Source organism: Archocentrus centrarchus, chromosome 14, assembly GCF_007364275.1.
Source record: "Archocentrus centrarchus isolate MPI-CPG fArcCen1 chromosome 14, fArcCen1, whole genome shotgun sequence".
NCBI classification, from domain to species: Eukaryota; Metazoa; Chordata; class Actinopteri; order Cichliformes; family Cichlidae; genus Archocentrus; species Archocentrus centrarchus.
In genome coordinates this window covers 21,628,114-21,649,118 of record NC_044359.1, presented here as the reverse complement: position 1 = coordinate 21,649,118, position 21,005 = coordinate 21,628,114, and the positions used below count along the sequence as shown (strand labels likewise).

General features: G+C 39.6%; 2 protein-coding genes across 2 annotated transcripts in view; both read left to right on the top strand.

Moving 5' to 3' along the window:
- The window catches only part of ppp3ca (protein phosphatase 3, catalytic subunit, alpha isozyme), a 30,278-nt gene extending 18,352 nt beyond the window's left edge, over nucleotides 1–11,926 (top strand). The window contains exons 7-14 of the mRNA XM_030746586.1: nucleotides 1,323–1,400; nucleotides 1,537–1,631; nucleotides 3,739–3,864; nucleotides 4,020–4,097; nucleotides 4,940–5,024; nucleotides 5,204–5,301; nucleotides 6,880–6,930; nucleotides 9,075–11,926. Coding sequence (XP_030602446.1) covers nucleotides 1,323–1,400; nucleotides 1,537–1,631; nucleotides 3,739–3,864; nucleotides 4,020–4,097; nucleotides 4,940–5,024; nucleotides 5,204–5,301; nucleotides 6,880–6,930; nucleotides 9,075–9,253 — 790 coding nt within the window. The 3' untranslated portion in view covers nucleotides 9,254–11,926. The remainder of the gene's footprint in view (nucleotides 1–1,322; nucleotides 1,401–1,536; nucleotides 1,632–3,738; nucleotides 3,865–4,019; nucleotides 4,098–4,939; nucleotides 5,025–5,203; nucleotides 5,302–6,879; nucleotides 6,931–9,074) is intronic.
- Nucleotides 11,927–13,865: 1,939 nt separating this feature from the next.
- dnajc18 (DnaJ (Hsp40) homolog, subfamily C, member 18) lies at nucleotides 13,866–20,406 on the top strand. Its single transcript, XM_030746095.1, has 8 exons — nucleotides 13,866–14,354; nucleotides 15,066–15,234; nucleotides 15,787–15,932; nucleotides 16,448–16,654; nucleotides 16,881–16,993; nucleotides 17,275–17,384; nucleotides 17,535–17,707; nucleotides 19,453–20,406. Exons 1-8 carry the CDS (start codon nucleotides 14,228–14,230, stop codon nucleotides 19,575–19,577), a joined length of 1,170 nt encoding a protein of 389 aa, XP_030601955.1. The 5' UTR covers nucleotides 13,866–14,227; the 3' UTR covers nucleotides 19,578–20,406.
- Nucleotides 20,407–21,005: the final 599 nt, after the last annotated feature.

The window sequence follows — 21,005 nt, the reverse complement described above, 5'->3', positions numbered from 1 at the left end:
ACTGCTCCATGATTCATGGATATGCAACTCTGGTCTGAACTGTCACACTGGAAGTCATGCGATTTTTATTGTCATTCTCCATGGGACAGTCCATTGTCCATCTGGCTAGAAAAAAGCTAAAAAAAATAAATAACAATAAAATGCACTAATGAGCCTGAACATTGCAATCACTCCTGGCTCATATGCTGTTGGTCCTTTTTGTGCTCAGGCACACTTTGTAGGACCTCTGGGGACACACTACCCAGCACCAAATTGTTAGGAGCAGATGCTTTTAACTCCTTTTGAAGCCACAGAGACAAAACCATTCAGGGAGTTTTCCCTCACCAACACTGACTGGGAGATATTTGTTGACATTTCCAAGATGTTCGGTGCATTGGCAGAGTTGCTCAAAGTTGCCTTTACACCATGTTGCTGATATCCAACAAGACTGCTAGAGCTGGCATTTCACTCACCATCTCTATCCCTGATCTTGACATACACATGATTATAATAACCAACACTGTTCATTATCATGAAGTTTACAAGTTTGTGTGCAGTGTGAAGTTTGCTTGTAGTGTGGTTTGACACCTTGGGTTCTTAGATGTAAATAACTCGTGCATACAGACAGTTGCAACTATTAAAGGATATTGAAAATGTCAAAACTCAGTGACAGAAAGCCGCTTCGCAGTTGCAGCAGTGAAAGGGTATTTTAGGTTTCAAAATAATTTTGTCACTCAATTCTCACATTTTTACCAATTATCTGTCGACAACCCAAAATACTGTACTGCTGTTAACATGCAGTTACTGGACATAGGAGGAGAAATGTCCCAGAAGAAGCAGATTCTTCGTGTTCTTCAGACTGTCAGCAGTGCATACAAAGAGACTCAGGTACAGCACCGAGCAGCTATAATAGACTGCCTTGCAAAGGGTGCACTAGATAGACAAACAGAGCAGCCACAGTCTTTTAGCTGCACATTTCCTGTCAGGATGGAGCTCAGAGACAGGAAGCTCTGACTGCCGCTTACTGGGTTAACTTTTTTATACAGATTTATTTATTTATTTTATCACACCAGGTAGCTATTGGATTTTTTTTTTCACACCTTTGCATCACTCTTGCTAAGTTCTTATAAACACGTCTGAGAGTGATAGACCTGGTGAGTGAAACTGGGTATGAAATTAGTAACCCATACCTTAAATAAAGTTTTGTTGTGGGAAAAAAAAACTTTATAATCACATTACAATGAGTCAGTCCCATCCTCTGTTGCTAGCGCTTTCATTTTACCTTGTATTAAAGTATTTTCTGTTGTTGTCTCTTAACACAGTTTTCATTTACTCTTTTCCAGTTATCCAGCTGTATGTGAGTTCCTACAGAGCAATAACCTATTATCCATAATCCGAGCGCATGAAGCACAAGATGCTGGGTATGTGGTCACTACAACAAACACAGAAAGACACACCTGTTCACACAAACCAAAAAAAAAAACAGATGCATGTTTACCTATTTAAGAACAAGGTCTGCCTTTCTTCTATCTTCACCTCCACATTATTGCCTCGAAGCTACCGGATGTACCGTAAAAGTCAGACGACTGGATTCCCATCCCTCATTACCATCTTCTCAGCACCAAACTACCTGGATGTTTACAATAACAAAGGTCAGAATATTTCATCATCTGTCTTTGCCTCATTTTTTCATCTTTATGTGCAGTTATGTTATTTTTTTTTTCTGTGTGATATTGTGTTGTTTTATTGCTGCCGGGTCCAAAGTGTAGAATGAATACATTTGTTTATCAAATATTGTAAAATAAAACAATAAAGTCCGGTGCTGTAAAGGAGCACCTGCACCCCTGGCCTTTTAGCTGCATCTGGACTGTGAAACACATGCCATGTGTATAGCTAATTGATAAAGAATAACAATAGACTTGTAGATCACTAAAAGCACATTTTGGCATTATAAAACCCTTAAAAAGTGGCTCCACATCTGATTAAAAAAGACTACAAATGGGCTTCTCTGACTTATGTATTACAATGGTTTTAACAGCACAAACTGCAGTGCAAGAGTTGATGCAACTGCATTTAGCTGTGAGCAGGCATAAGAATGCATCAGGGAGGTCCCGTTTGTTTGTGTTCTCAGATCTGTGTCTTGGTTGCCATAGGCTATGGTAGATGGGACGCGTGGGAGGGACTGTCGGCATTGCTGACTATCTCCATGTGGCTTTATTCCTCTTGATATAACCGTGTCAGCAGTCCCCTGCCTCTACTAGGCCATCTAGTGGCTGACTTTCTTTTTTTTTTTCTTCCTCTTTAACATCACTGAGTATAAATACATTATGTTCCTTTGAGGACATGTCAGAACAGATCTCAGATTCTATTAAAGATTTCAAACAGAAGCTTAATAAGTTTATAGCAGAATATTAACAAAAAAAGTATATGTACATTTATATCCAATAGGTTTATTCAAGTCAAATAGTATTTAAAGAAAGGTTTTATGCATCTCAACCGCAGTGTGTTCTTCGTAAGCGAGCCTGATCCAGCAGTATCGGCCCATTACAGATATATGATGTGCACCAATATAAACACTAAAAATAATGCAGTGAAAAAAAATAATGTCACTACAAAGTCTGTCCAGCAGAGCTGCTCCGACTCCATTGTTTACAATACCGTCAGCACTTTACACATGCAGCAGAGTGTATCACAGCTGAACAGACAGAGGCAGAGCGCCAAGCAGTGTCTTAACTCTAACTCATTTGTATGTTGCTGGAAAGCTAACAAGCGATTACCTTATTTTTTCTTATTCAGTAGGGATCATCACACCATACGTGTATATAAAGAATACTGGCTGATTTTTTTTTTTTTTTTAAATCCAGTATTAGTCAGTTTCTACTAGCTACAGCATGCTTTCCATGCTTGGTCAGCAATGACACTATGAAATCTGAAATATAGCTGTATGTACTATTCTAATCTAGAAAAGAATTTTAAATCCTCTTCACATAAAAGGTCTTAAATAATCAGGGCCCATCTTATCTTAAAGACCTCATAGTACCGTATCACCCCAATAGACCACTTTGCGCTCAGACTGCTGGCTCACTTGTGGTTCCTAGGGCATTTAAAAGTAGAATGGGAGGCAGAACCTTTGGCTTTCAGGCTTCTCTCCTCTGGAACAAAGAATATACTCAAAACTTTCTTTTTTGATCAGGCTTATATTTAGGGCTGGATCAGGTGACCCTGAATCATCCCTTAAGTCATGCTGCTATAGGTTCAGACTGCTGCAGGACTTCCTGTGATAAACTGGGCATTTCTTCTCTACTCACTTCTCTTCACTCCGCAGGTGTTTATACACCACTGCTACATGTTATTAAATTGCATCTTCTCTCTCCCATAGTGTATGTTCTGTCTCTTTAAAGGAGTTTTTCCTTCCCACTGTCGCAAAGTGCTTGCTCATGGGGATTTATCCGATTGTTGGGGCTTTCTCCCTAACACTGTAGGGTCTTTACCTTGCTGTATAAAGCTCCTTGAGGTGACTGTTTGTGTGATTTGGCATTATATAGATAGACTTGAATTGAATTAAATTGAATTATTTGTTAGACCATTTAATGAACTCTGTTCTATTTTGTATGAGTGCTCTGTGGATCTATGTACAAAAAAAACCCCCAAAAAACTTTGTCGTCTTCGTTAGGTCTGCAACTACATATTAAGTCCACACAATTTTGTGAGACTTTAGAGGAAACTTTTGCTCTTTTTCTCTCTCTTCTTCTCCAACAGCTGCTGTACTGAAATATGAAAATAATGTCATGAACATCCGACAGTTCAACTGCTCACCCCATCCCTACTGGCTACCCAACTTCATGGATGTCTTCACCTGGTCTCTGCCGTTTGTTGGAGAAAAAGGTATTTTTATTTGCCTGGGTTCATTTGTTTTTTTAGAACAAAGTATTCTGATTTATGCCAGGTGCATTAACCCTATCACGCCAACTTCATCTGTTATCTTCGTGGCTTATTGCTCAGTGACTTTACCCCTATTGCACTCTCTATTTCTTCCCCAGTCACAGAAATGCTGGTGAATGTGCTGAGCATCTGCTCTGATGATGAACTCATGAATGATGAAGATGAGATTTTTGATGGTAAGACATTTTGTAAATAGATATCCAGTTTTTCTTTTTTTACATTTATTATTGGTGGCATTGGTGGTTCACTTCACATTTCCATACACAGATGTGTTGGGCGCCTTTTTTTTTTTTCAAATCTGTGAAACTTTACTGGGGGGATTAAACACCATTCTAGGCCATTGCATTTTTACACTATATTTAAACTTGTCAATATGATGAAGGTGATGACTCTGAGTAGCTGTGTATTGATTTACAGCAGCCCTTCCTTAGAAGGTGACAAGTGGACCCAAACCATGCCAGCAAAATGCACCTTCACAGCATAATAGGCCCCGTCATTGTAGGGGTCAAGGATTCAGGTCTTTCTTTGATTTGTCACCCTTTTGTAAATCTCCCAGTGAAATGTGCACAATGGCGGTCAATGGTGGCCTTTAGTGACATTTTATGCAGCCCACGACTGTGGCAAGGAATGAATTTACTGGACATTCTTCTACAGTTCATCATCATACTGTTTCAACTCCCTTATGGTTAAAAAGCTATTAGCCAGCACAAAAACATTACATATACTGTTATCCTCTGAGCATATTTATATGAATGCTAGCTAAAATTTGATGTGTTTTTTCTGTTTAGCCCTTAGTCGTATATTGGCACCCTAAATTAGCACTGAGTCATCAAAACTTGAGAAAGCCTGATTATCAGCATCTCGTATACATACTCTATGGTACACACACACACACACACACACACACACACACACACACACACACACACAGACTATTCTGTGTGTCTAAGAAGGTTTATGTAAAGGTTTATGACAGCATGTCTTTTATGGAAAGCCACTAATACGTATTTCTTTGCAGCCAATGCAGCTGCACAGCGCAAGGAGGTGATCAGAAACAAGATCCGTGCTATTGGGAAAATGGCCAAAATGTTCTCCGTTCTCAGGTACACTTTTTATGTGTGTGAATGCAGGTGTGATTGTATATTTTCCAAATGTAGAGCCTTAAAATGTGTGCACTCTGTATGCATGTCGACTGTTACGACAGTCGGGGCATAAAGTTTTTGATGAACCAAGGTTCAGTGGCATTTTCTAACCTGTTTGCCGGCCTCTGTCCTTCCTGCAGAGAGGAGAGTGAAAATGTGTTGACGCTTAAGGGCCTGACGCCCACTGGCATGCTGCCAAGCGGGGTTCTTTCTGGAGGCAGACAGACACTGCAGAGTGGTGAGCACAATGCTGGGCCTAAGCCTTTTCTCCATCATTTTCTTCATAACCGTCATCAGTCGCTCCATGGCTCGTATCTCTCAAACTGTCCATCTTCTGTCATGTTTCTTCTCTACCTTAAATGAAGCTAGCTTTGATTTAGCCTCTCACTGATGCTCTTAACTTAAGAGCTTAACTTAATGTTAAGGTCCGGTCCAAACAGTTTTTCAGTTTTCCTTCCTACAGCTTCAAATGATGGCAGTCACATAAATACACAAGACACCTGCATCACAGGGTTCAGAAAAAGTTGTTGCTACTGTGTTGTCATAGCGCCCATTATCGCACCTGAGAAAAACAGGGATCCCTTCAAGAACTGCGTCCCGACTCTAAAGTTCAAGAATAAAATTTAAGCTGCTATGCTTTATCACGATTTATTTATAGGTGATAGAAAAACTAATTTAATTTATTGTATTTTGTTTTATTTATTTAACAGTGACAGAGCATGAAACTGCTGAATATTGATATGGCTGGGCTTATACATCCTCAATACACCATTCACTTACATAAACCACCATAAAATAATACACTATAAAAACAAAGCTACAATAAATACACACACTAGAAAAATATAGCGTAAGAAGGATACATAAATTAAAATCATTTCCAACTTCAGTTGGAAGTATGTTCCATAGATGACAAGCCTTTATGGAGAATGCTGATTGTCCAAACTTAGTTCTGTGATGTAGTATTTTACTGTCTTATCTTATAATGTATCAAGACTATTTATGCATTTGACAACTAAATTGAAGAAAACTCAAATTAATGAAACTCTCAAAACTAAGTAAATTATATTTTTCAAAAACGTGACAACAATGCCACCGAACAGGCTTGTTAAACATTATTTTGAGAGTTTGGTTATATAAAGATGTCAGATTCTTAATTAGAGATGGTGATCCTTGAGCCCAAACTGTCATACAACAAAACCTTTACAGCTAATGTATTACTTTCAGAAACAAAACAACAAGGAAATCTACCTGAAACCCAACTACTCACTTTCTAAAGTCACTCCCAAAGTAACAACTGGTGTTTTTCTTTACTCCAAGATATGGAGATAAAAAGATTAATATTGCTAAGCACATTTTTTAATATGAAAAAGCAAAAGAATGACAATGAATATAGTGCTAAGCACACTACAAGTTATTTCTGTCATTTTCCCTAATATATATATATATATATATATATTACCAGTCAAACGTTTGGACATACTTACCCATTCATATGATCCAAACTTTTCACTGATACTATATATATATATATATATATATATGTCCATATATTTTCCCCAGCCTACTACTTCTGCCATCTTATTGTCCCTCTCAGTTTCTTTCTTTATGGCTCTATCTTTGTTATTTTTCATATGAATTTTCTAACCCCAAACTGACACTATTTCTCTCAGTATTAATGCATGGCGCTCCTCTGAGTTTGGCTGCATTGCCAATATCTCATCCGGCCTAACACGAGCTGCCTTTTTCGCTGGGGCTGCATTTTACATTTGCATGGCTTAATGAGGAGTAACCCGATCCCCTCCTCCCCCCTCAGCCACCATTGAAGCCATTGAAGCCATCGAGACGCATGCTGAGGACAGAGAAGGTAAACCCCCACCCTTCTCCCACCCCTCTCAGTATATCATCAGGTTCTTCTGCTGTAGGGGCCACCTGCCACTAACAAGTTCATGTGCACAAAAGCCCACACAATAATTACTTCACTCTTATAATTCTAATCTGGTATGGCTGGCACTTCACTTTGCAGAGATTAGATTAAAAAGAAAACCCAACTAGATGATTGGATTTAAGCTTTTATAAGAGATGGAACTTTATAAAGGACCATAAGCTGGATTTTAACACAGTTGCTTGCAGTGTAGACTCTTCACAGGGAAATACTGGCAGTGTTTGCAGGATGGGGGGCTGGTGTCGTCACTGCACTAAGGTTGGAAAGAACTGTTTCACACCTAATGTAGTACTCCTGTTCCTTGTGGACGGATGAAAAGGAGTTCACCTGTAAGACCTTTATCTCTATTCAGCATCCACAGTGACTGCAGCATACATTTGCATTTAGCAATTAGAAACTAGGCAAAAAAGGAAAAACACCGCATAAAACAAGGGAATAGCTTTTTAAGGTATCATGGGGCATATATTCATGATAAATTAAAACACTGCAAAGTCAAGTGCTGCTTAGAGATGCATGACTAAAGCACATTGTTTTGGGTTTGGCTTGTAAATGGCCTCCATCTGGTACTAAAAAGTGTTGCATGCACAAGAACAAGAATTGGACTAGCGCATCAACATGAAATATGCATCCCTGTGCCTGAGTTCCTGAGGTGATCTTAACTCACAAACCAAGAGTAAGAGATTTACAACTTTGTTTATTCTACACATTATTTGTGCACGTTAAACAAAATTACTTTTGAAGTAGCAGAATGACAGGCGAGAGACGCTGCAGCAAATGCTTAGAAATGGTTTCGGTTTTATTCGCAATAAAGGGTAAGTTTACTGACCCTTAACTGATTGCACATTCTCGACCATGCAGTGTATGACTAAATTAGAGAATAAAATGATATACCAAAGCTTGAAGTCACAATGATGCAGAACTTTTTGGGCATATTTTTTCATTCTCTAGGTCTCTAGGCCAGTCACACAGGCCTTGTGACCAGGTGACAAATTCCTGGCAACCACCAGTCACTAATGAACAATAAATATTCCCTGACCCATTTAGAGTGGTATGTGTAGGTTGCTGGCAGTCACTGTGAAACTGATTGCAAAGCCCCAGTAATGCAAGCCTAGAAAGTCATCAGTGACCTGATGGTAACCACCGGTCTCTAGGGAAAATGCTGGCAAGTAGTTGCGGGAAGTTGCTTGCTGTTGCTGGGTGGCATTGGTTGCCAAGATGTACACAGTGCTGCACAGAAAACCCTGCAATTAGATTGCTTTGAACACATGCTGACTGCTGAGGTCACCTGTAGTTTGCATTGGAGATGCCAACTTGTCTGCAAACAATCACCAACTATTTGCAAAGTGGTTGTGAACCTGTGAAGACTGCAATGCAAACAGGAAATGTAGCCTTCAGAGTAAAAGTTACACCTTTGGAAACAGGTTGGTTTCAGTGGTAGGGCACACCTACTTTAAAGTTTAAAGGCTCTTGCTTTTCACACTTTTTCAAGTTTCACTCCTGCTCAGTGGTTAATTAGCGAGTGTTTGCAGACAAGTGGGCATCTTCCACTTGTCAGCAAGGTGGTTTTTGGTGAACCACCATCTTTGCAACAATTTCATCCAGTGACACCCATCACCTACTCACAGTCACCCCGAGAATAGGTATTTTTCCCTAGCACCCAGAAGTTGCCGGGGGTTGCTGACCAGCCTGTGTGACAGAGGCCTAAGAGATACCAGTTGAGGGAAGGGCAATTTTACTCAAGAATATGTTACAGCTGTCATGAGGAATGTTTCTAATTCGCTATGTCACTAATGTTAGTTGCAGAGACAAGTGATTAGTTTATATCACTAACATGTGACCATGTGCACTAAAAAAAAAAGAATAAAAGAGTACACTCCATTCCATTAATGAAAAAAGCTCACTGATTCCTAAATAAAACTGACATGCTGAACTTACAATCTTTGTTAGTTATAATGAATGAAATCACAACAACATTTCATGTCTTGGGGGAATACATATCATATTAAGAATACTCTGGGATTGTGACATTGCATGAAGATCCTGACTCATTTATTTGTATTTTTCAGCTATTCGTGGGTTCTCCCCCCAGCACAAGATCACCAGCTTTGAGGAGGCTAAGGGCCTGGACCGCATCAATGAGCGCATGCCACCTCGCAAAGACGGAGTGAACCATGTGGGTCACTCCATTGGAAAGATGAATATGTCAGAGGCAAACGGCACAGAAGACAACAGCAACATCCAGTGATGTGCTGTCTCAGAACTGCCGGTGGCTATGCAGCAAGACTTTGCTAAATTCAGGCCTCTGAACATAAAATAAAACAGGCCCACAGATAGAAAATGAAATCTGCAGCAAAAAGGTCATTTATTTCATGACACTATGTCATTGCACGGTTTGGGGGAGGGGGGAGCTGGGGTTCACGGCCGAGGGCAGGCATAAGGAGAGATGAGCAGGCTTCAACACGACTGCAAAAAAAAAAAGTCAAGTGGTTGAAAGTTGTGTCTGCCTGTTGTTCCCTTTCTCAATTCAATTACAGACTGAATTGTTGGGGGCTGTTTTGTTTTGAGCGCTGACACATGTCTGCTCTTCATCACAGGGCCTGGCAGCAGACATAATTGCGGTATCAATGCCACACAAATCATTTTACTGTTTCATAAAGTGTTTATTATGAATCACTCACAAATTCACTTGATAAGGAAAATGATCTTGTTTACCTACATGTTTTGCAATTATTTGGTCACACCACTTTGTCAGAAAGAAAGCAAAAAAAAAAAAAAAAAAAAGCAAAATGTGTACCTCTTCAAACCTGCAGTGCAGTCTTACTGTTGAACTTTAATTTATTGATTTACCTTGTAGTAAGATGCTGTCATCTTGCACGGGAAAGAGGACAGGGTGCTCTGGCCTGGCCACCAAAGATCAAACTCCACTTTGCGTATGTCTCAGTAATCTCCAGCAACTGCTCCTTTCCTCACCTTCCTCACTATCAGCCATCTCCTAGCAAGACATAACTTGGAGGGGATGAGGGAAGAAAAGGGAGGGGGATGAAAAGAGCTTTTGAAAGTTTTTATTCCACTGCTTACTGTAGATATATCCCAGTATCACGAACTACATACAGTCTGAAAATGTCACGCTAGCCCTGAAGCTCAAAAGGTGCAACATTTATAGGTCAATCTCAGAGGGTTTTATTTTATGTGGTTATATCAAAGTTATTTACTTCCTCTTCACTGTCTGTTTAAGTATTTCACATCAGAGAAGGGCAAAAATTATACAGTTACTTTTCTGGACATTTTTACATTTGAGCGTCCTCTGTTGAAGGAGGCTTGGGGTCATGATTATTCCATCACTTTGCTTTGCGATGACTGTCAACAAACTGGAATTAACACTAATTTCTGGACCACAGGAGAAAAGTTTCAAACTGTGTGACATATCCCGCTATCGAGACCCCACCCGACATTCCTCACCTGCTTGTTGCTGAAGATAAAGTCAAATAATTGGTGCAGTCAACTATAAAACACCTTTGCCCTTTGAGTCTGCAAACTGTTTACTGCGCTGCAAATTCGGTGAGATTTCATGCTCCACACAGAACTACATCAGGGTGATGCAGTGAAGAAATTCTGCAGATGTGCTGTTTAAAGGCTATTTAACATTGTGCCACTTGGAATAAGCAGGCCTAGAGTTACGCTGAAATCTATTGACATGATTTGACTTGATGAAGAATCCTGACCAGAATTTAGTTAACTCATACAATGAAAAAAACTAAAATTCTCAATATGATCTTGGATTGTTTAAAGTCATCAAGACTTCCTTCAAGAAACCTGAGCACAGGCTTTTGATTTATGAATTCATTCTAAATATATGAATCTGTCATTCCTTGTTTTTTTTTAATCAATTTTTTCTAATTTAATCTAAGTACAGTGGAGAAGCAGGCTGAGAAAAACTTTACTCACAGGTGCACCAGCACTGTGATCTCAAAGAAATAGATTTCCATGCCCACAAATAAGGAAGTACATAAATAAATAAATTTAAGCAGAAACACTTCAAAATCTAAATTTGGGAGCGTCACGCCCCATCCACAAGTGACACCTGCTAAATACATTTCTACAAATTCCTATCATACATCAATATTTTTTCTACTTTATATTCCATCTTTCTATTTAATGATAAAAGTATGTGAATTAAGGATGAACAAAAAGTGATTTTTACACACAGCATCTATGGTATGGAACGCATCAATGCATGCAGTTAAGTTCCTAATTGTTCTGTGAGATTATAATTGTGATCGTTGTGTTTCAAATAGTAAACTTGAATTTATTTATTTTTGAATTCTATTGTTAGTTTTATTTGTCTTGTTTTATACATTTTATAAATAGGCTTCCTTTGATTGATTTGGTCCATTTTTTTTTTCATTCTGTTATTTATGACCACTGCTTTTAATTTTATATTGATTTTATTGTATGCAGAGATGCCCATCTAAGGTGTTACGCATTGTGTTATGGATTTTTTTCTGTTGTACTGATGTACAGAACATGTTCGGTAGTGTGAATGAATATAATCTCAGTGAAAAGCAACTTTCAGGCTGCCAAAGCATGATAGCATGGTTTTCAGATGTAAATGAACTGGACACAAAGAAAATCATGTGTCACACTTACATTTAACAGGAAACATTGTACTCTGGTTATATTTACTGCTGATATTATTATTGTTACAATTTAGCTTATGGTTATTTTCCTTCCTCCGTTTCTGGGTCTTGTATGGTCTACATGCATATTTCAGCAAACAAATATAATGGATTTTATCTTGCAACATTTTTTTTTATTATTATTATTATCTATCGAAATATGTTTTGGCATTTGACCTCCTAAATAATACACACATTGTAAGCATGCCCTATGGGACAAATCACATTTTTTTACTCTTGAATAAAATATGCATGAACAAAGTGTGTGGTGTCATTTTTTTTTAACTCACTTTTAAAAGTGAATTTTAGCCTGGTTGTTGGTGTCAGACGGGCTGGTCTGAGTGATTCAGAAACTGCTGGTCTACTGGGATATCCCCACACAACCATCTCTTACACAGAATGGTCTGAAAAAGAAAAACCATCCAGAGGAGAATGGCCGGACTGCTTTGTGCTGATAAGGAGGCAAAAGTAACTCAAATAAATACTTGTTACAACCGAGGTATGCAGAAGAGCGTCTCTGAACACACAACATGTCAAAGCTTGAAGCAGATGGGCTACAGCAGCAGAAGACCACACCAGGTGCCACTCCTGACCTGATCTCAATCCAATAGCGCACGTTTGGGATGTGGTGGAATGGGGGGGGCTTCACATCATGGATGTGCAGCTGACAAATCTGCAGCAACTGTGTGATGCTGTCAGGTCAACATCGATCAAAATCTCTGAGGAATATTTGCAGCACCTTGTTGAACCTGTACCACAGAGAATTAAAGCAGCTCTGACAGCAAAATATGGGGGTCCAACCTGGTACTAGGAAGGTGCACCTTATCACCATAAAAAATCGCCATGTTAAATAATATTCTGCTGTAGAATATAAGCTTTACACAACAATAATGTCAAACATTTAGTTGCCTTTATACTGTTAAAGCTCATTACTGTAAAATGTGTAAAAGTACTGTAGATCTGTATTTACAATAGCGCTGTTCCTAATGCTAGACAAAATCTCCATATGCATGTTCTTTCCATGCTCCAGAGCACAGGCGTGTTCATGACCAGGCAACTGCTGAATTTACAGTACTCATCTTTATAAACGAGAAAGGTATGTACTCTGTAACAAAATACGGTGCTGTGTATAGACATTTAATTATGTGCGCCTTATTTTCTATCATAATGTGATTAATTATGTTAGTGAGCCATTGTTAGAGATATTTCGACTGTATATAATGTTACTATAGCCCATATCAAGAAACTGACAGCTTGGTTGTTTTGTTTTTCTTTTCACTAGGCTCTTTTAGATTTCATTTAACTATAACTTGCATGACTGATCATTTCTGCTATTGCATCCAAAGCCAGCAATATGCTACTTAGAGTCTAAAATGAAAAATGAAAGAAAAAAGCTCAGGGCCATTTTTGTGTGTGTTTTTTTGTTTGTTTTTGTTTGTTTTGTTTTTGTTTTCTAGCGGATATGTTTCTATTACTAAAAAAAAATAACGTGTTTCTTCAATATGAGATACTCAACTTAAGTTTATTGGAATTCCAGAAACGTACATTAATTTCAGCCTTTTCAAAACAAAACCTTTATTCAGTGTCCTTTGTAGCGGACAGCAGGACTTGACTCCCGTTTTCAACCTATGTCCGTACTTCAGGAGGGCTGAGAGAGGCAGAGAATACTCATCAAAAAGCTCGACTGTGAGGTTATTTGTTAAAACGATGTTTTAGTGTTCAGATGTGTTTCCTTCATCTGTTTAAATGTCCATGAATTTTTTGTTTAACCAGAAATCCACAGAAAAGTGAAAACAACATCATTACATTACCTCACATCATTCTGAGATCAAGCAAAACCTGATGCCCATTACACGGGACAGAAAATTAAAAAATAAATGTTCCTGTCCACGACACATATTATCATAAAAATAAACAAATCTGGGTTTCGGGATGATACGCCTACACCACACAGGGAAAGCAATAAATATATATATATATATATATATATATATATATATATATATATATATATATATATATATATATATATATATATATATATATATATATATATAGAGAGAGAGAGAGAGAGAGAGAGAGAGAGAGAGAGATATAGATATAGATATATATAGTAATTTATTTACAATTTTTAATGCTTATTGTACCGGATATGACGCCATCGTGGTCTTACCCCCATCGCTTGTCCATCACTGGACACAGAGAGTTCTCTTTAATTTAACAAGGTGGCCCTTTAAATGCTACTAAAACAGACAAACAGCCCATTTTAAGACTCTCAGCTTAAATAATGGCGCAGCTGCAGGCCCATTTGCAGCTCCACAACCACCGCCAGCGTCTCCTAGTCGGATAGAGCGAAGGACTTTGAGTGACTGCGGGGTTGCGCCTTGCTAACGTTACGCAGCTGCTGTCTGTAACCAAAGCTAGTCGGCTATCTAACATTAGCTGAAGCGGCTCCGCTTGCCATATGATATAGACCCTCACTGTACAGGGACAGACCTCAGCAGACAGCGACTGGTTCCGCTAAATAACTCCATACCGCTGAAATGGACAAAGAAGAAGCAGACCGGCTGATAGAGAAGGCCAAGCTGTGTTTACGGTCAGGACGGAAAGATCGGGCGTTGCAGCTGCTATATGAGGCGCAGAATATTTATCCCAGCACCCGGGCCAGAGGTAAAATTAGCTGACGCACATTCTGCAGTGACGGCCAGGTTATTTGCTAACGTCGATCCACTAGTTAACTTGTTCCAACCAATAATCTGCACTGAATATATGATCAATTTCAGGGTGGGTGCACAGAACCGCTATTTTCAGATTAGGATTTTAAAAAATACCGTCTGGCTTTGAAATCATTTGTATGTTTATATGTGTCGATTTGGGGCTTCAAACTGTGCGCTGTGTAAAAATATTTGTAAGCTGGTGTAATTTGCCGTTGTCACTGGGATGATTAAGCTATGATAGATTGCTTTGAGCTCATTGAACATAACATGCATGACGGCCCATCTTACAGCACTATGCACAGTTACTGTCACCCTGTTCACATACAGGTGAAAGAAAACACGATCAAACGAGGTCAAAGGCATAAGTAGATGTTAGAGAGCAGTAGGAATAACTCAGTGCTGTGAATGAAATACTGTGGCCTTCCAGTTAAACACCTGTGGCAGATTTGGAAGGGATTCAATTGACAGCACCTTAATTATTAAAACATCAACTAAGACAGGTAGGATGGTATTCCGTCCTTTCAGTCTTAGAGAGGAGCACCCACCATTAAATGAAATCAAAGTTTTTTTGTCCACTAACCATAATTTTTCTGTCTTGTTCATTCCCTGTATGTACTGGATCTGGATTGTCAGTTAACCACAACCTATTGCTGCTGTTTTGTAGTGCTGATCGATGCCATACTGAGGAATGGAGGCAGTGCAGCTCCAGAAACAAACCACGTGCCCCCACCAACAGGATGGCGAGATGAGGACATTGGAACCAGTGAAACAAATAATGCAAGTGGTGACGAAAAGAAGAGCTACACCGAGGAACAACGCCAAGGTGTTCTCAGGTGACTCTTTACTCTTTTCTACTTTTTTCTTTATTTCAGCTATCCTCCAGTGGTCTTATTTACAAACATAGTTGAATTTACATAAATTGTTGCATTTGTGGCAAATACAATCCCTTAGCTTTCCACTCAGACTGTTACCTGCAGGCAGGTAAAGCATTTTCAAACGTGATTATTCGATCCAAAACCAGAACATATCCAGCAGCAAACATCTTGTCCCTTGCAGAGAGGTTCTGTGTATTTTCCTCCCAAAATCTATAGAGATTCCTGATAAGAGAGCTCTTTCTCATAGGCTGCTCCTCATCAGTGCTTATTCATGTGCCACTGATTGGTGTTCATCCTACCAATACAATGCTCTACCAGCAAAAAATGTCAGTATGTTCACTGCTGTCACCTGCTTTGACTAATATACTTTACTTGAAGTGGAACAAAAATATAGTACTGGGAAAAAGAGGCCAGAAGAAGCTCTCTTGTTTGAGTTTGAATAAGACTGCATCTATTAGCCTTGAGGTCAATGTTCTGATTTGATATCCATTGTGGTTTTTTCCTTTGCAGGATAAAGAATTGTAAGGATTTTTATGAGATTCTTGGTGTGCACAAAAGTGCCAGCGATGAAGATTTGAAGAAGGCCTACAGGAAGTTGGCTCTGAAGTTTCACCCGGACAAGAACTTTGCTCCAGGAGCCACAGATGCTTTCAAAGGTACGAGCTTTGGTGCTGAAATAGCAATATTAGCTTTTACTGCCCATTTCATTGTATCTAAACCATCTACTGACTGCGCAAAGTTATGAAGTTTCGCCAAAGTCAGAGGTTGTGGTCCATCCAAGAGCTGCAGCCTCACTCTCCAGCTTTAAGCTTTCGCAAACAGGGTTAGCAGTTTTTAATTAAGTGTCAGAAATGTTTTGCTAGGCCGTTTGTATTCATTTATGACTGTGAGGTGCAGAGGGAGAGACACAAGACACACTGCGAATGTTAAAGTTCAGTCAGATCTGTTTAGAAATCACAGAAAAATCTGCCTCTTGTAACTATTTGCCTGAGATTCAGCACAGGTTTTTATCACTATCAAAGCAATCCAATTATAGCAGTCTGTATGGCCATAAGTACTTTGCAAACCAGAACTGTTCATTTGATCCCAGTGCCAATCTATTCTCACCACTGTTGCTTATATTTTCCTTTGAACTGCATTTATGCCAAATGTTTCCGTTCTGTCCCCACAGCAATAGGTAATGCATATGCAGTGCTGAGCAATCCAGAGAAGAGGCAGCAGTATGATCAATATGGAGATCAGTCTGCAGCTATGAATGCACCCCAGCAACCCACCCACAGTCGGCACGGCCACTACCGCAGCTTCCACAGAGACTTCGAGGCCGACATTTCCCCCGAGGAGCTCTTCAACATGTTCTTCGGAGGAAGGTTTCCCACAGGTATGATGAGAGAGGTTAATGGAAAGGTCACTGTTCCAGGTGGCTTTTGGTGGGTAATTTGTAATGAATTTGAATATTTCCAACAGAGTTTTCAACAAATGAAAACACAGTGAGCAGCAGCAGTAATATTTAGTGTTAATCTTGGCAGTGTTTGTTATAGATTAGGAATATTAAATGCTTTTTTGATGTGGAAGTGTAGATTCCATAGCACTGTGTCTCTCTACAGGAAATATCCACGTGTACACCAACCAGGGAGCCTCCTACTCGCAGTTCTATCAGCCTCGTCGTCGACGTACTCATGAAAGGCGTGAGGAGGTGGTGGAGGACAACCAGAGTCAGGTCAGTGACTCACTGAAACATGAGGAAAAATCCCTATTAAACATCCTCAATATTATGTTGTTCTTCTTTAATTCTTTGATTATGAATACGTGGAAAACCACAGAGAGGCTCTGGGATTCATTTTTAACATGACTGCAGCCCTTAAGCGACTGTTTCTGCTCATTTATGTTGTATTCCAAACGCACGGAAACACCGCGCTGGGATGAGTGCAGTGTAATCAGTGCAGCCTACATAGAGTACTGCATGCTTTGTAATCTGTGCTGATTTTTATCTTCCCACAGAACACCTTCACAGCTCTTCTGCAGCTTCTCCCCGTGTTGGTGCTAATCCTCATATCAGTGTTTACTCAGATGATGGCCACTAACCCGCCCTACAGTCTCTTCTATAAGCCGTGAGTCCGTAATACAGTATATGGGCCTCACTACTGTGATTTTGTTTGTTTGTTTGTTTGTTTGTTTGTTTTTCTTAGCAAATCCTAGAGTTCTAACATGGTTTATGCCATAGAAACACAGAATTAATCTAAATGATGTTTTGGTTTCAGAGCCATGGGGCTTGTGGTGTCCAGGGAGACGCAGCACATGGGTGTTCCATACTATGTCGACAAGAGTTTTGAGAAGGAATACCGTGGAGCTGCACTGGAGGAGCTAGAGAAAACCATCGAGAACGACTACATCGAGCACCTGCAAAGCAGCTGCTGGAAAGAAAAACAGCAAAGTAAGCGAGCAGTTTATTTGGATTGGATGGGGAGTATACACCAAAACAAACAAAAAAAAAAAAAATCACACACTCTACTAATTCACTGGACTGCCTTTAGCTTTGATGATGGCACACATTGGCTGTGGCATCAATTCGATAAGCTTATGTAATGTCACAACATTTATTTCCATCCATGCAGAGTCATCTGTCTGTGTGAAGTCTTCTCCAGCACATACCAAAGATTCTCAGCCACGCTTTCAAAATTTGAGTCCAGTCAATCCTGGCATTTTATTCTTGGAACGTTCATGCCATCAGGGAAGAAAAAAATCCATAGATTGAAAAGGGAAAAAAAAGCTGATCACTCAGTATATTCAGGTAGTCAGCTGACCTCATTTTCTGGGCACACAGCGTTGTTGACTCTGACCAAGTGAAGCAGACCCAGATCATAACACCGCCCTCACAGGCTTAAAATCCAGACTCATCAGACCACTTGACCTTTTTTCAATGCTCCAAACTCCAGTCTTTATGCTAGTAAATTGAAGGCTTTTTTTTTCTCAGTTTCACTTCACTGATAAGTGGTTTTCTTAAGGCTACACAGCTGTTTCATTTGAATCCCTCTTCACATTGTGCAGGTGGACATGCTCGTATTTTCATGACTAAACACGGCCGTGAGTTTGATTTCCCCAAATATTTAAGTGATCTCTGAGCACGGCCATTTAAGGTTTGTTTGTTTTTTCTGACCACATTTCATTCTTAAAGATGATGGGTTATCCTTCCAGGTTTTAATAATGTGTTGGACAGTTCTTAACTCCATTTTAATAGTTTCCGCAATCTCCTTATTTGTTTTCTTTTATGAAGGCCAGTAATTTTCCACTACCTCGGGATATGTCTTCCAAGGAAGCGACTCACCGCATCAGTTTGGGTTTAATAATTTCTTGCCAGCCCAAATATATTAATCATTTCAGTAATATCATGTGGAAGGCTCTTAATTTGTTACGTTCACATCTTGATTTTTTTTTTTTTTTTTGGAGTAACATCCTTAACATTATACATAGTGACAGACCACACTGCATTCAGTTTAAATTGTATTATAAATGATGAAACCCTGGAAAATGCACATATTTATTCTTTGTCAGATTTAAACAATAGGACTGAATTTTCACATCTGATGACTCAACAGCTGCGGAGAGCACGTAATTCCTGGAGTCTCTGTCAGACTTGCATGCTGTGCACAAAAGATGGACACAACCAGCGCTAACGAGCTTGGTCAGCAAGGTGCATCCGTAGACCGTCTGGATGCCTCACAGAGACGCTTAGACAGCTAATTAGTGCTGACAAAAAATGAAATGAAACTAGAATTTCACTCACAGAACAAATCAAAACAAAAGCTGAGAGCAGACGTATTGGGACAGTTTGCTGGTGCAAATAACCACACTCAGTTCATGTTATTTATCAGACGGCTCCATGAAAATGTTCCAAAAAGTGCCGACACCAAAATCACGGTCAAGGGGTCCAGTTCAGTGAATTAGATTGGCTGAGGGGATTCTTATTGGGCAGATGTAGCTGCGTGTGTCTGCACTCCTCACTAAGCAGCCACACCCCTAAACATCCATAACTGAAAGACATGAAACAATTTAACTACAGGAGTTATAAAAATTTCTTACAACTGTAATGGAGACTAAGGGGAAAATAAACTACACAGACCATAAATGTTTTTATGCACTAGCTTTTATACATGTTAATTTCTGACGTTTCCTTTGCAGAATCAGACTTGGCAAACCTCGGACAGCTGTACCGAGACGAACGGTTAAAGCAGAAGGCGGAGACAATGAGGCTGGAAAACTGTGAGAAACTGCATCGATTGGTTGGGCGTCAGAGAGTAAAATGAGGACTGTTTGAGAGGAGAAAGTGTTTCTTTACAGACTTTACAATAATGTATTTTACCTAATTGTGTAATTGATCCAATCTGGCCACTTTGTGAAGAAATCTCTTTGGGCACAGCACAGCCAGTGGGAGCTTATGCCGCTGGAAACGATGTGCCTTCTCTCCTCGTTCGATGGTAGAAAATGAAATTGCATGTTAGCTGCCGGCCCTAGCTGTGGTGGCAGCGGCGACAGGTGCAGAGTCACTGTGGCGGCGTGTGTGATGTCTCAGAGCCTTTAAACTTTCTTATAGAAATGGCATGACATAAGGGGGCTCCCTTTGGGGTTACAAAGGCAGTTGTATGTTCACACATACATGTTTTATCTGGTTGGGGTTTGTAGTTGTATTTATTTTGGATGTTTCTGTGTCCTTGCTCAAATTTTAGGTGTATTTATTTAGTAGACGATAGAGTGAATGTTACTTGAGCACCTTGGCTCATCCTTTTCTTTTTCCTCTTAGAAATGAAGTACAGTATACTGTAGTCTTTGGACAAATCTGAGAGCTGTGAAATGACAGAGCACCTTTTTATTTATGATTTAAAACATAGACAAATCACTCAGTTGGACCTCAAGCAACAGGAGGCACAGTAAAGTTTTACAGAACATGCAGTTTTCTGTTTGTGCTGCCAAAAACGGAGCTGCTTCCTGCAGCAGAGCTTCGAGCTCGCTGCATTAGTGCTTGCATAGGTGCTTATTTTGTTGTGTTGGTCATTTAGGAGGGGCAGTTCAGTGCTTCCTGCTATAAATGGGAATCACCACTATAAGCAGTTTGTATAGTTTCATGGGATTTAAATGGCTTGCAATACTCCCCCCCCCCCCCCCCCCCCCCCCCCCCTAACTGCAAGCTGTCGTTTCCAGAAAAAAATTTTCATCCCAAATATGTAGATATTTTATAAATCGTCTACCCGTAATTTCTTCTGCTTTTGTAATAATAATAATAAATAAATAAATGCAGATGATGTTTTGAAAAACTTAAAAAGTATAATTGATGCTTAGAGACTAGACAGGCTAGACAGCCTGGTCTGATTGGGGTGTTTTCATTCATTACTGATTCTGGGGATTTCTCAAGGACAGAAGTTGTCATATTAATTATAAAACTGTTCTTTGTGCAAGCTGTTGTATTCCTCCGATGCACCCCTGCCTCCCCATCTCAGTTTGTAAATAAAGGAGACTGTTAAACTCCTTGTACCAAGACTTGTTTTGCACACTTACCTTTTGGGTATAATCTCCACATAGATAGAAAGCAGAATTGGGACTTTCACTTGCCATGTCGTCATCATCTTTTTTTTTTTTCTTTTCTTTAAAGTAACCTTAGATCATGTGAACCCTGTACACACATTAATACTTGTTGCTGTGCACTAAGACTGCCAAACTGCCTTAGTTGTTGTCATACT